Consider the following 14,614-nt stretch of genomic DNA (forward strand, 5'->3'; position numbering starts at 1 on the left):
CAAATGTCAGCAGTGAGTGACTTTTTTTTATTTTGAACGAATAGAAAAATAAAATGTCAACGTATATTTAAAAAAAATAGCCGAGAGAGAGAGAGAGAGAGAGAGAGAGAGAGAGAGAGAGAGAGAGAGAGAGAGAGAGAGAGAGAGAGAGAGAGAGAGAGAGAGAGGTCCAGCATCATCAGCATTCACCACCATCATCCTCCTCATCAGTGTTGTTGTGAGAGCGGATCGTACGTCGCCTTTTACCAGCAAGTGGCTTGTTTTCAGGTAAAATAATAATAATAATAAAAAACTAATATTTTTTTAAAATGAAAAATAATGTTTCCTTAACTGTGATTGATGATTTGGCGTGCTCACATGTGCGCTCACGACGACGAAGGGAACACAAAAGCGATCAAATAAATTAAAAATAAAAATAAAAACGTTGATTTCGCTTCTCAAAGCATCTTGTAAAAACAATATTTGATATGATCATATGTCCTCATGATGGTGTATGTCCGCGTGCGATTGTTTTTCAGCTGTACGTGCGCTTTTGCTGCGCACGTTGGCCTTCAAAGCGTCTCGTTTACAAATGTTGTTTTGTTCGCCAAAATAATCCTAAACCGTTTAAAAAAACAGAAATAGGCCTACAGAGTGAGACGTGAGTTTGTTGTTTATTTGTAGCGACGTTTTGTGTGGATGTAAAATGGAGGCTGAGAGATGGAGGGGGGAGGGGGAGGAGGAAGCCTCGGCCTCCTTGCTTGTGGTCCACACATTATACACAGTGAAGTGGACGTATAGCATCTTCAAATACCATAATATGCATTTGGGCTGAGCCCAATTCCAGTGAAGTTGGGACTTTGTGTTAAACATTTACAAATAATGTTCAAATTATATTTAATGGAATACACTCCAAAAACAGTACATGACAATAAAATGAGTGGACAATCCAAATGTATTTCTTTGTCACTGCTGTTATTACATACAAAAATACAAAATTGTGCTTTTTCCCATTATAGTGAGTTTTTTTTTCTGCTTTTACACTATTGTGAGCTTTTTATCCTGACATAATTGCAGTTAATCTTACTAATCAATTTTTTAACAAACCAGCCTGACTCAAAAGTGCTATTTTACTGGCAAAATCACTACTGTGCTTCCAATGTGACTTTATCTCATACTCACTAATGTTCCTAGAGAAGAAAAACACACTAAAATGTTATCTAAAATTGAAAAACAATTGGTCATTCATTAAAGAAATGTGTGTTTTTTTCTCTTCTATCCCAATACTTAATTATTTGGTAGAATTTTCAGTGGGCTATCCATCTATTTTTGGAAGCGCTATTCCTCATGTCGGTCGCGGACGTGGTGGACCCATAGTTGGATAACCAAATAGCAAAATATTCGACAAATCAAGCTAGACTCTCGTGGAACTGCTTTGCAGCCAAGTTGCATGTATGGGAGTGCATTCTCAGTCAAGTGCGGCAAAGTTTCCTCACTGGCTGCTGGATGTTGAAGTTCTACATCTCAGTCAGTCGAGTTTATTTCTCAGGATGTTGGACACTACTTACACTAACAACAAATCTTCTTTTGAGTACTTGTCAACAGTGCCGTCATCACATGCTCTTTGAGATTGTATTTGAAGGCTCAAGCAAGGCACAGAAGGATGCCATTCTTGGCAGATGGACGTTTGCGTTGGGAAGGGAGAGGCTGCCGGTTAGATTTCACGCTGGTGTCCATTTTGCTAAGTGCACTGCCGACTTCCAATGAGGAGCTGTGACGGACAAAGACAAAGATGTGTTTGTGGAAGCTTTTAGTGAGCAAAGCTTTTGGCCACTGCTGTTAGCAGTCCACAGCTGCAGCCTCATGAGCTTCGTTGTTCTTTGTGCTTTCTACAGTAACGGGACGCAAAATGAAACATGACTGAGCAATTCTTCTATTTTTGTCTCAGAGCTGGCCCGCCAATTCATTTTCTATGCTGTGCCAAAGCAAATCAAGTCTCTCTACTGGGTTTATGTGAAAATCTGTACCAAAATTGCATTTTCCCCCCACTTAACAAGCATTTATTCTCACCAAACCCTTTCTCAAATTAAATTGAACGATACTATCAAGGAAAACATTTGCATGCCATTAGGCACAGGCAGATATGGCAAATCCAGGTCCAAAAAGTGAAAACCCTGCCACAGTTTGGCTTTAGCCTCGGGTGCTTTTCAACCGGCAGGGAAACGAGCTCCAGAAGACAGTTGAGTAGAAACAAGTGGTCCTAAATATGACAATGGGCAAATAATCAGGACTCATAATCTTTGAAGATTATACACAAGCACATTTACCTGCCGGTTGAGTAGAACCACAAAACCAAAGCCAAACTTTTTACCTTCTGTACCTGGACAAGAGCCGATATCATTGTTGTGACAGTCTAACTATTAGCAGAAATGGGAACTCCAGACCCAGACAGTAAAAACCCTGCCTCAATTTGGCTTTAGCCTCAGGTGCGTCTACTAGCTCGTTTACCTGCTGGACTAAGATGTGGCCAACGATGACCAGGAGTAAAAGGCCTGTGATCCAAGCACTGACATTAGTGTGTACGACAGGCCCGCAGCCATGACGAAAGAGGAGAACCTGGAGATGCAGGAGAAGGAGAGGCACGACCGCGAAGAGCAGGAGGAAGGCAGGGTGCAAAGAGAGGAGGACGAGGAGCTGACGGAGGAAGAGGAGGAGGGCGATGAAGAAGACGAGGAGAGAGCAGAAGAAGAGGAGGACGAGCCGGCCGAGGAGTGTGAAGACGAGGAGGAGCGGGAGGAGGGAGAACAACGTTTGCAGCCAGCGACGCCGATAGAGGAGTCGGCGGCCAGAGATGGTGATGGCGCACCCGACGAAGGCGAGCCGCTGTCTGTGTCCGCGCTCCAGAGTCCGGTCCACGAGAGCCGACGTCGAGCCATGGTGCACCCATCTGCGCAGGCGCCCCTTCCAAAAGATTACGGTACGCCAAACAAGGACTTCGGAAGTGCATGCACATTTTTATGCCATCTTAAACAAAAGTGACGTGACCTGTCAAGTTCCTCATCGCTTGGTCTTGCGCTTTCTCTCTTTGTTGGTCTTCATAACGTTGACTTTGCGTTTCTCGGGTGTCCAGCCTTCACCTTCTTCGACCCCAATGATCCGGCCTGTTTGGAGATCCTGACGGATCCCCGGACCACCGTCCCGGAGCTGTTCGCCATCATGCGTCAGTGGGTTCCCCAGGTGCAGCACAAGATCGACGTCATCGGCAACGAGGTGAGAACGCATTCGCCGCCTATGTGTGCTCTTAGTGTAGTTGCTCGTTCGGAGCCACAGCTGCGTAGCAAAGAGATGATCAAGCGCCGCACTTCACCTGATAACCCGTTGAAAGGCATCGCATGGCCTGGAAAAGAACGGAGAGATCAGAATTGAGCAAGTCTCCATCATGACTCGGCGTGGATCAGACAATGAACGACACTCAAGTGGCAATAATCATGTCATTTTCATGAACTTTACTTTTTTGTCAACATCCAAGTTTGTGCTTCTCATACAGAACATTTGAACCTGCTAGCTTTGCTGGAACTACAGAACCATCCATCTCCGGTTAATAGTCTTATAGTCCTCAAGGTGTCGAATCGAAGGCATTTTTACTCGGCCTTGGACAGGGCGGACTCGGGACCAGGCCAGTACAACTGATCAAAAGTGAAACAAAACAAACTGCTTAGATTTAAGACTTGTTTCATTGTACTATTTTAAAAACAACATAGCGGAATTTGTTTTCATTGCAAACATAATGGGGGAAAAAATATTCTGTTCATTTTGTCAGGGTTTAAAAAAAAAAACAAACAAAAAAAAAAAAAAACCTCAAGACCAACTCCTCACCAAGTAAGCAAGCCAGACCATTAAAGTGTGTCTGTCTGTGTGTGCATACATCAGATTCTGAAACGCGGTTGCCACGTGAACGACCGTGACGGTTTGACGGACATGACACTCCTCCACTACAGTTGCAAGGCAGGCGCACACGGCGTTGGTGAGACATTCTCTCCGGTTCTCGCGTCGCGCCGAGGTTCTGCCGTTGTAAATTTGGTGTTTTTGGTGCGCGCAGGCGATCCAGCAGCGGCACTGCGTCTAACCAGCCAATTGATTTCTCTGGGTGCCGACGTCAGTTTGAGGAGTCGTTGGACCAACATGAACGCTCTGCACTACGCCGCCTACTTTGATGTTCCAGAACTGGTCCGAGTCCTGCTGAAGGCTGCCAAACCCAGAGGTAGACATGCAACCAATCGTCAGGGTAAGCCGGTCGTCATGCAAACTCATTCCTGCTCATTTTGTGTGGTAGTTCTGAATTCCACGTGCAGTGATTTCCACTACGGGACGGCTCTGCACATCGCCGCCTCCAACCTGTGCCTGGGCGCAGTCAATTGTCTTCTGGAGCACGGTGCCAACCCCAGCGTCCGGGTCAGAACTTCTTCTCTTGCTTTTAGAAACATTGAAAGACATTCAAATGAAAACGTGACATTTTGTCACAAAACAGCTTTTGATGTTTGCGTCTTGGCGGACTCAAACTTCAGAAAGAAGACAAGCCCACCGCTGCCACGGCATGTGAAAATTCACGAGTAATTGACACACCTACTAAAAAAATGTTATCGTGCCAAATCACTGCTTATGGTAAATGGCGTGCGCTTATATAGCATGTCAAAATAAAGCTCACTGTAACATTGTTCCTCGACACCAAGACGCCACAAGATGGCTCAAAAGACAGTGGCTAAAAAAAAAAAAGAAAAAAAAAAAGAATAAATCTGGACAGGTTAACTCACTCATGCCAAACCACAAATTCTCAGGTTGACTGTATACTTAAAGAAGGTTATTATTCACAAACGGGGCAAATAAAATCATCAAAAATACAAACACATGTGACCTCCGACCAGGAACCAAGGCTGAGGCCACGTCTCCACGGAAATGGAACCATTTTTTTTTTTTTTTTTTTTTAAAGCTTCCTGTACAATTGTGTGTCTACACAAAAATGAGGCCTCAAGTGGAGCTCTAATGCTACAACAGGATGTTACAAAAAAACAAAGTAAACATATTTAGAAAAATGGCAGTAGGGAATCGTAGTGAGCAAGAATGTAGACATTTGCGTGGACTAACGACAACATAGAACTTCTGATTGGAAACCAAAGCCCACATCCCCAGCGTGGTAAAGAACATCTGACAATTATTATTGGCGTAGTTCCACGCACAGTCACGCGAGAACGGCGACCGCCGCGCCATCGTCTCAAGAAAGATGCAACTGTGTTGTACACATGGAAATGCAAGGGCGGATACACTGAAACTCGTTTTCACGCAGACGGGCTCAGAGCGAATGAAAAGCGGGACCTGATACAAACAGAGTGATGAGACAACAAGGCACACCTAGATAAGACAGGAGCGGACGGAAAGCTAGCTCCTAGTGGAGACAAAGACAGAACAAGCAGGCAGGACAAACTTCAGATAACATGAAACCAAACTTAGTCAGTTAGGAAATCCAAAATGTCAACAAAACCACACAATCGTGACACAGTTCTCCTCTCCTCTTTGCAGAATGAGAATGGCCAGGTCCCCGGTGAGGTGGTCCCTGACCCGATGGACATGAGTCTGGACAAGGCCGAGGCAGCAATGGTGGCCAAAGAGCTGAAGCAGCTGCTCCTGGATGCCGTCCCGCTGAGCTGCAACCTTCCCAGAGCCACGCTGCCCAACTACGATAACATTCCCGGCAACCTGATGCTGTCCTCGTTGGGCATGAAGCTGGGCGAACGTGTGGTGCTGGACGACATGAAGGTCAGAAGCGCAAACAGAGTGCAGACCCTGTGAGAGACTCAATGACTCCTTTCACTCAAAAAGACCCCCCAAAATGTGCGGCCCAATTTTTTCCATCTCAAATGTTTGTTGGTCACAGAAGAGAATTGAACCTGAAAGTCATGGTACCACTATGCTTAAAAACGTGACCCTTGTGATCTCATCCCAAACTCAATGATCATTCTTGCTTTTGTTGTTTCACATCTTGACCCAACAAAAAGTCATTAGAACTTCTCCATTGCGGTCCGAACGTTACCACGTGGCTTTTGTCTCAATCTTGTTGGTAGTCTTACTTGGACTCTGATCCTGGACGACTTGCGTCCAGAGAAGCATCCAGTGGATGACTATTTTCTTGGCCAAGAAGCATTCTCTCGCTTCCCCTGTTCCAAAAAAAAACTTCATTTTGACTGTCGCCAATGAGGTCAAAGCTCCAGGCTTTTGTCTCAATTGCAATGATTTACTCTAGAAGGAGAAGGGATCCTTAAACAGTTTCACTGGTTGGTTGTCTTCTCTGGACTCTAATCCTGGACCACTTGCCTCTACAGAACCATGCAGAGGATGACTTCTTCCCCAAGAGGCATCCTTCTGACAGAAAGTTCTTCTTGTCTTTCAGACTGGGACACTTAGATTCTGCGGTACCACAGAGTTTGCCAGCGGGCAGTGGGTCGGCGTGGAGCTGGACGAGCCGGAGGGAAAGAACGACGGCAGTGTCGGCGGCGTCCGCTACTTCATCTGCCCGCCCAAACTCGGTAACGCACTACCGATGATTTGTCTCTGACGACAAATGATACAGATGTAGAAGGTTTAAATGTTTTTCTCTCTTCTGGTCTATAGGGATCTTTGCTCCAGTGTCAAAGATATCCAAGTCTGTGGAACAGAATGTTTCCTCTGTCACCTCCACCCCCAGGACACCCCGCATGGACCTGGCCTCGCGCCTTGCCGGGAAGACCAAGAAAGAGAAAGAGAAAAAGGAGAAAGGCAAGACAAATATTTGGTATCATTTCAGGCCTGACGTGAGTGCAGGCAGTTTGGGTTCAGTTCCCACTCAGTGACGGTGTGAATGTGATTGTCAGTCCTGCGACTGAATGACGACCAATTTGTAGTGTTTTGCTCAAAGTCAAATGGGATTCGAACTCCGGCTCCCTCACGACCTTCAACAGAGTAAGCGGTTTTCGCTAATGGACGGACGGATGGATGTATCAATTTGAATTGTGTCCACCAGGAAGAACATTTGTTCACCGAGTGTACTGTGTTGGCAGCCCTGAAGAAGAAGTCATCAGTCGTCAGTCTGGACCCAGAAGGGCTGAATGCTGAGGTTGGAGATCAGGTCTTGGTGGCCGGACAGAAGAGTGGCACTGTGCGCTTCTTTGGAAAAACAGACTTTGCTCCAGGTTAGTTTGGTGGCTTTAGGACACCATGGAAAATCTGAATATTAAGCATCTGTAAGCTGATCCAGGTGATGTTATTGAAGTACACTACATTTTACTTCAGCAAGAATAAATCACTTTTCCAGGGTTAGCCTTAGGGATCTGTTCTAAGAACATGACTGCTTCCAACCTAAACCAAATGTCCATCACTGCACGGATAGTGACGCAGTCTGACCAGAACCCAAAATTCAGCTGTCATACCCGCCACCATTCTGGCTCTCATGGGACTTGATTAGCGTCAAGCTGATTCAGTTTTTCACATCTGAGTTTTAGATGAAGGATGCTACTAGCTTATACCACATGCGACCTGACAAATGTACATCCTGCAGGTTTGTGGTTTGGTGTGGAGTTGGACCAGCCCACCGGCAAACACGACGGCTCCGTGTTTGGGGTGCGCTACTTCAGCTGTCTGCCTAAATATGGCGTGTTTGCCCCGCCCTCCCGGGTCCAGAGGTAAGGTGTCCCTTGTCTGCTGTCGTCAAGTCAAGTGTCAGGTATTTACCATTTTGTTGTTCTTTCAGGATTGGAGGACCTAAAGAGGGCTCACAGAACGAGCAGAACTCCATGATGAAGAAAGTCCACCAAGTCACCAGTGAGTATCCCTGAAGATGTGATTGAGAGCTGCATCATGTCTTGAATGGTATGTGATTGGCATTTTTTATGTTTTGGCGCAGTGTCTCAGCCCAAGCGAAACTTCAACACAGTTCGTTCTCCTAAAGATCTGACTTCCGAGAACTCCATATCAAGGTAAGTCTGTCACATTCAGAGGGCATGAATTTTCTGGGAACTTCAGCCAATGTCCTTGGTTGGTCTGCTTCAGGTTGCTCTTCTGCTGTTGGTTTCCGTGGATGCTGCGAGCTGAGATGCAGTCCTAACCACGTCCTTCTCCACAGCCAGCAAATCTTCTAGCTACCTATCGCTGTCGTTGTCAAACCTGGTGAAACTTTTGTCCCTTTCTCTCAGCTCGCGTTCCTTCTCCAGTCTTTCCTTCCACTCTAGTGTTCTTCCCGCTTAGCCCTTGGAAATCTTTAGTGCCTTGTTGAAATGTTCAGATGTTCTGCGTTCCTGCTAAAGAAACCCTGTTGTCCACAAACGCCTCCCATGGTTAGCATCTTCCCTCCTAGCTCACTGTTTCTTCACTAGGCTAACAATTAGCATTAGCAATAGTTCCTACTGCGACATGTTTTGATTTCCCCTCCGGATTCTAGCATGAGTCCGGTAGGATTTACAAAAGCAGCCACGCTGCTTGGTTTTAGACACCATTGATGCTTTGTGTTCATCTGTTTTTTTGTTTTGTTTTGTTTTGTTTTTTGCCTTCTCCCGAAGCCTCGTGTTGATGGTTAGTTGAAAGCTCCACCGCGGACGCGTCTTTCGCAATGTGAAAAAGCGAACAAATCTTTTCTACAGGATAATTTTTGTCTGCTTGGACGTTCAGAAGACAAGTTACCAGTTACCAAATTTGTTGATCTGGAGTAGAACCAGTTCCACTTGACTAGACTTCATTGAAATCTAGTTTATCATCAATCCATTGATCAAAACTCAGCGAGCCAAAACTTTTCTGCATGTTGACAATTTGAAGTCTTTTTCAGCCTTTACTTTGTTGCCTTTCTTTTAAATACGTTTCAACTTGAATATTTTGTTCAGGATATTCACAATTTTTCCTCAATATCAGCTTCTGGTAGACGTCTTTGTTCATCTCAAACAATCAGCATGTTTCTGAAGGCCTGACTAACTAACTTCATGAATGAAGTCATCCAAGTTGCCGTTACCTGGAGTATTTTCATTCAAAAAAAATCCCCTTTTCCTCATTTGTTGTGTGGGCCGTCAGAAAGGTCCTTAAAGAACTTCACAGAGAAGCTGCTTTCCACCGATCCTGGACGTGCTCGTAATTTAACACATTATACAGCGCTCAACTTCCCTCTGCTTTGACCACTAGGTGCCACCAGTGAGTCTCTAGTTTGTCGTGAGTTCAATATTGTTATACATACATACAGTATATAAATAAATATCTGTTATCTTGTTGAATAACCACCAGGCCAGTGATGAAGTTTCTTCACTTCAAGTAGACAATTTAGCATCATTTAGTCATTTGTGCATTTGTTTTTAACAAAGTTGTCAGGTTAATAACAACAAGAAAATTTGTCCTGTAAATGTAACGTGTCGTCAATTATTATTCATGAGTACGAATTACCTGAAAAACAACCAGTCTGGTCCCACTAAGCTAAAAACAAGTACAACAGTGTATGTTTTGTTTGAGAACATCACCAAAAAGTGTACTTTTTAAAAGTTTTGTTATTTCTATCCAGTGTGTGTGCGTGCGTGCGTGCGCATGTTGTGTGTCCCTTTGGTTCACTGCATGCTGTGTATTCTTATGTATTTTCTCAACTTCTCATGTCATCATTAGCATGGAAATGTATCCAATAATATTAACAACTGCTGTGATTCAGTAAATATTATACAAAATAAAGCATTTGATGTTGTTTGTTTTTTTTTAATTACTGTATCTGTCCATCCATCCACCCATCCATTTTCTTGACCGCTTACTCCTCACAAGGTTTGCGGGGGAGCTGGAGCCTATCTCAGCTGACTTTGGGCAGTAGGCGGGGTACACCCTGGACTGGTTGCCAGCCAATTGCAGGGCTTATTACCTGTTTTGTTTCTTTGGTGTAGAGTTTTATGAAAGGGTCATGCTTGCTTGATAGACGCCAGTGTCACTTTCTTCGACACACCGGAAGAAAACTAGCAGTCAGGTGAATTTTGTGTCCAAATCAATATTTATTTGCTTTCAAATGTGTTGAAATCACTCTTTGGAAGAAACTCAAATCAATTTCATAAAAGACAAGCGTGTGGCCAGAGCAGCACGTCTGTGACCGACCGACTGGCGATTGGTCCGGCTTGGACGCCAGCTCGAATGCCATCCCAAACAAAAGCAACAAGCAGGAAGAACAAATGAAGCCATCTCACTTCAGCGCATCTTCAGCCATGTGGATGATGATGATGATGCGTTTAGGGCAGTGGTGTCCAAACTACGGCCCGGGAACCATTTGTGGCCCGCGGCATATGCTAAAAAAGGGCATTTGACTCAGTTCAAATAAAATAAAACAAAAATGTTTGGAGATGGTCAAAGTAAGAAGGGAGGGTATCAAAAAACAGGTGCCATTAAAGGTTATTTTAGTTCACTAAAACTAATGAAGAAAACTAAAACTAAAACTCAAAAAACATATTCTTACTGAAATAAAGTAAAAATGAAAATGCTTTTTAAAAAACGAAAACTAACTGAAACTACAGTTTATGTTTACAAAACTAACTATAATTACAGCAAATGTCCTTCATTTTAGCCTTTGGTAGTTCCTTTAATACATGAGCCTTTGGGGATTATAGATTTGATATAAACCAGAATAATGACGTTTGAAGGTATGTCATACAGAAGTGATGTCATCTAGCAGCAGCCAATCGAAAAGTACCAAAAGATGACGTCGCTCCCATGGTGTTTTTTTAAATATTGCGCACAAGTAAGACACATTAAAAAGAAAAACAAAAAAAAACAAAAACAAAAAAAACCCTAATACTAATACTTAAACTAACAAACTAAACTAAAACTAAGCATATTAAAAAACTAAACTAAACTAATAAAAACTAACAGAACCACCCTGAAAACTAATAAAAACTAACTAAAATGAAAAATTCCAAAACTATAATAACCCTACTTCCATATTACAAATAAATTTGTTTATATACTGTAGCATTTTTCTAAATATGCAAAAGCACAAATAAGTTATTTGTACAATTTTTAGGACTAAACACAATTTCTCTTCATAACATTATGTGGCCCTTGCGTCCTTCTGATTTTCCGTAGGTGGCCCACAAATGAAAAAGTTTGGACACCCCTGGTTTAGGTGAGTCAAAGGAGGGCACTGAAGGCTTTGTTCTCTGCTGCTTCTTCTGGCTTGACCTTTGAACTGCTGCACTGGCGTTTCCTGCGTGCTCTGCGGTTCTTGAACCAAACCTAAACGACAACAACCCAAAACAAACAGGATGAGCCCGTTACAGAGGATAACGAGGCGCTCTAAACAAGTTTTTATAGGAAGTGGTGAAAATATTTTTCAACGCTCGATCTCCATAAATGTGAAATGTGAAATTCATCAAGCTGAAAATGGGAAAGTGATGTTATAAGTTTACCACGTCCAGAATGTGAAATTGATCACGCTCAAACTGATCTCGTTCAAGCGTGACATGTATGACGTCCTAACGTGCTAGTGAACTTGGTGCGAGACCCCTTGCAGAGGTTCAGGCGCCGTTTGAACTCACCCTGACGGTCTCCTCGCCGAGTCGGGCGGCGGCGGCAACCTGCGCGCGCGCCTCCGCCGTCGGGTAGTCGGAGACGGCGAACAGCGCCTCCAAGTGGCGGCTCTGGGCCGTCGTCAACGTTGTCCTCATCCGGGATTTTGGAGGACGGGGTCCAGGGGGGGCCCGGGGTGACGGTCCAGGGGGTCCGTAATCATGGGAACCACAGTAACTGCAGTAACCATGGTAACCACACCACAATGCCACTTCTGCTCAAGCAAAACATACAAGAAATATAATTACTAATTGTGAGCAACATTACACATGTACACACTACTATTCAAACAATCAACACACTAAATATGACCAAAACAATGACAACTTTGACTGCTTGTACTCAAACGTACCTGGCAGGTCTGGGTTGAAGCAGACGAAGACCGAGGGCCTCCTGTAGAAGTTGGCAGGGAAAGGGTGCGAGGTCTCCCCAAAATTGCGCAAGTGGTCCCACGTTGCAATTGTAGCATCAGCACAAGCACCAGCGGAAGGACCGGGAAGAGTACCAGGACCGGGAAAAGTACCGAGACCAGGAAAAGTACTGGAACCGGGAAAAGTATTGAGACCAGGAAAAGTACCAGAACCGGGAAAAGTACCGATACCAGGTCTTGGGTCAAGTGCGTTAACAGGCAAATACGGTTCGACGTTGGGCAGATTGCATCCCGGCTGCAGGGAGAGGATGCGCTCGACACTGAAGTCCGACACTCTGTGCGTCTCCATGAGGACGGCAACCGGCACCACAAAGTCCTGTAAAAGTCTTCAAAATGTCTACAAAGTGACACAAAGTTCCTCCAAATCTGTTGAGCAGCAGTGAGGGTGCGAGCAGTGGCGGTCCAACGGGGCTCAGCGTCCACTTTTAAGGAGCCGGCGGGGCCACCATCAAACGGCGAGCACATCTTTAGGATGCAAATGAGCGTCTTTGAATTCCGAGATATGACAAGAAGTCTCCACCTTTGATCAGGCTCGGCCGGCAAGCGGCGAAACTCGTCGTCGTCATCACACTTCGCACCCTCGTCAGTCGTCTGCACGTGCGTGTTTCCATGTTTGGGGGATAATAGCATTCGGCTTAGTCCATCATCTATTCATTTAGCAATTTGAAGTGCATTGTGTGGAAAGAAACTAGGGTAACTAGGCTACTACTTGGAAGGAACTACTGTAGGAAGAACTGATGAAGGAGCAAAGTATGGGTGTGCAAAGTAACTAGACTAACGTAATAAACGTTGAAAGGTGTCATTATAGGTAAAAGGTAAAACTAAGTGTGGAAAGTGTTGATGATGAAGAAACCAACTATAGTACAGAAGAACTCAAAAGTAAGTGAGTAGTGAGTAATTTTCGCTTGCACAGAACTGAGGCTCGCTTGTTATATTTTCTTCTGTTGTGATGATGATGTTGATGCATCTGCTCACTCACATGATCAATTTGAAGCGTGAAGTCAGACTAATTCCAAAATAACTTGACGTGAAAAGTAAAAATGGGTGTTTGGGGGGTGGGGGGGCGGTGTCGTGCAACTGAATGTAGTGCTAAAATTGTGTTGCAATATTGACAATGTCCAGCAGATGTCCCCACAGGAGAGGCAACCGCTTGTGACGTTGCATGTTTGTTTACGTCGGTCATGCACTTGAGCGAGTTTGTTTTGACGTCACAGACAAGCGCCGGGAACGTGATTCGTGAACTATGAAAGATATGTTGTAAATGTAATGCAATGTCAATTTTGTGTTGAATTGTGTCAATAAAAGCATATTAAAAAAAGAACGTGATTCGGGGCCAGTTTGGCTCTAGCATGCACGTGATGACGTCACGTAAAATGCCACAACATCTTCGTGCACAGATGAAAGAACAGCAAAGATGAAACCTAACTCAACATTTGAACTTTGACTGATTTGCATTCCAATGAGTACCAAGTACACAGTTCAAAGGTCCTGTGGCTGCTTACTTCAATCAACTTCAACAATAAACTCTTTTTTTCTTTCTTTCACTTTAATCCGCTTTTGTCTTCTCCTTTTGTTGTCTCCTTTATTTGCATGAGCAGCTAGCGAGTGGAAGGATCATTTTCTTTAACTTGATCTTAATTTTATTTCTCTTGTGTGACTAACTTTCAGTTTATTTACTTTTTAAATGTGTTTTCCCCTTGTAATGTACTTCTTTCTTTTCTTTTTTACAAATTCTTTTATTTGCTTTATTTTAGTTTCTTTTATGTACATTTATTTCACTCAATTTTCATTGAATATTTCTTTCCTTGTATTCTAATCTGATTTATTAGCGCATATTTTCTTGTAGATTTTGGTAGTTTTATTTGATTTTGGTTTATTTTTTGTTTTTAGTTCATTTTCCAGGTTTTTATTGTTTTTTTTAGTTTACAACTTTTTATATTTTATGTTTTATTTCCTGTTTAATTTCTTGGGTTTTCTTTGCATGCTTTTAAAATGTTTTTCTTAATTATTTCAATTATTTCCTTTTTTGTATGCACATGAATTTTCCGTCCTGCAAGTGCTGCTCGTTTTTGTGATTTGTCTATATGATATCATATTTCCTTTTTTGATAATGAATTGAGAATTGTTACATAGAATGTTCAAGAAATTTAGATTATTATTTTATTTTATTTTTTTAAACCCAGTCCAAATTACGAGTGATGTTCAATGACACTTTTTTTCCAGACCAACATCAGTACGATTACTTAACATTAATCGTTACTGACACGATACAAAGTATAACTGCTATTATTAATACATAAAATTCCCCTCGTCGCAGAGAAAATTGCAGGTTTGATCTGAAGCGCATCTCATTTGTAAAGTTGAGCTTTGGGCTGACATGACACTGCTGGCGCGTTCATGTTTTGGAAGAAGTGCCCACAAAGAAATTTGGGCCATGCATTTAAATGCAAGCAAAACATGAAGTCATGGGAAGAGAAAAAGAAGGCAGTGTCGAATGTCAAGTGGGCGTCAACAACTTTTCCTGCCTGAACAGTTTCAGGTGCGTGCAGTGGGCGGGGCCTGGAGGACACCTGCATGCGAGCTAACCTGACTTCCTCACCACTTCACAAC

General features: G+C 43.5%; 1 protein-coding gene across 1 annotated transcript; it reads left to right on the forward strand.

The window, feature by feature from the left end:
• Positions 1-99: 99 nt before the first annotated feature.
• clip3 (CAP-GLY domain containing linker protein 3) lies at positions 100-9,715 on the forward strand. Its single transcript, XM_077540176.1, has 14 exons — positions 100-267; positions 2,568-2,956; positions 3,110-3,249; positions 3,910-4,003; positions 4,079-4,240; positions 4,313-4,431; positions 5,554-5,790; positions 6,422-6,557; positions 6,643-6,786; positions 7,068-7,199; positions 7,565-7,688; positions 7,757-7,827; positions 7,910-7,982; positions 8,056-9,715. Exons 2-14 carry the CDS (start codon positions 2,578-2,580, stop codon positions 8,108-8,110), a joined length of 1,866 nt encoding a protein of 621 aa, XP_077396302.1. The 5' UTR covers positions 100-267; positions 2,568-2,577; the 3' UTR covers positions 8,111-9,715.
• Positions 9,716-14,614: the final 4,899 nt, after the last annotated feature.

The sequence above is a fragment of the Festucalex cinctus genome, chromosome 13, assembly GCF_051991245.1.
Source record: "Festucalex cinctus isolate MCC-2025b chromosome 13, RoL_Fcin_1.0, whole genome shotgun sequence".
Classification (NCBI taxonomy): Eukaryota; Metazoa; Chordata; class Actinopteri; order Syngnathiformes; family Syngnathidae; genus Festucalex; species Festucalex cinctus.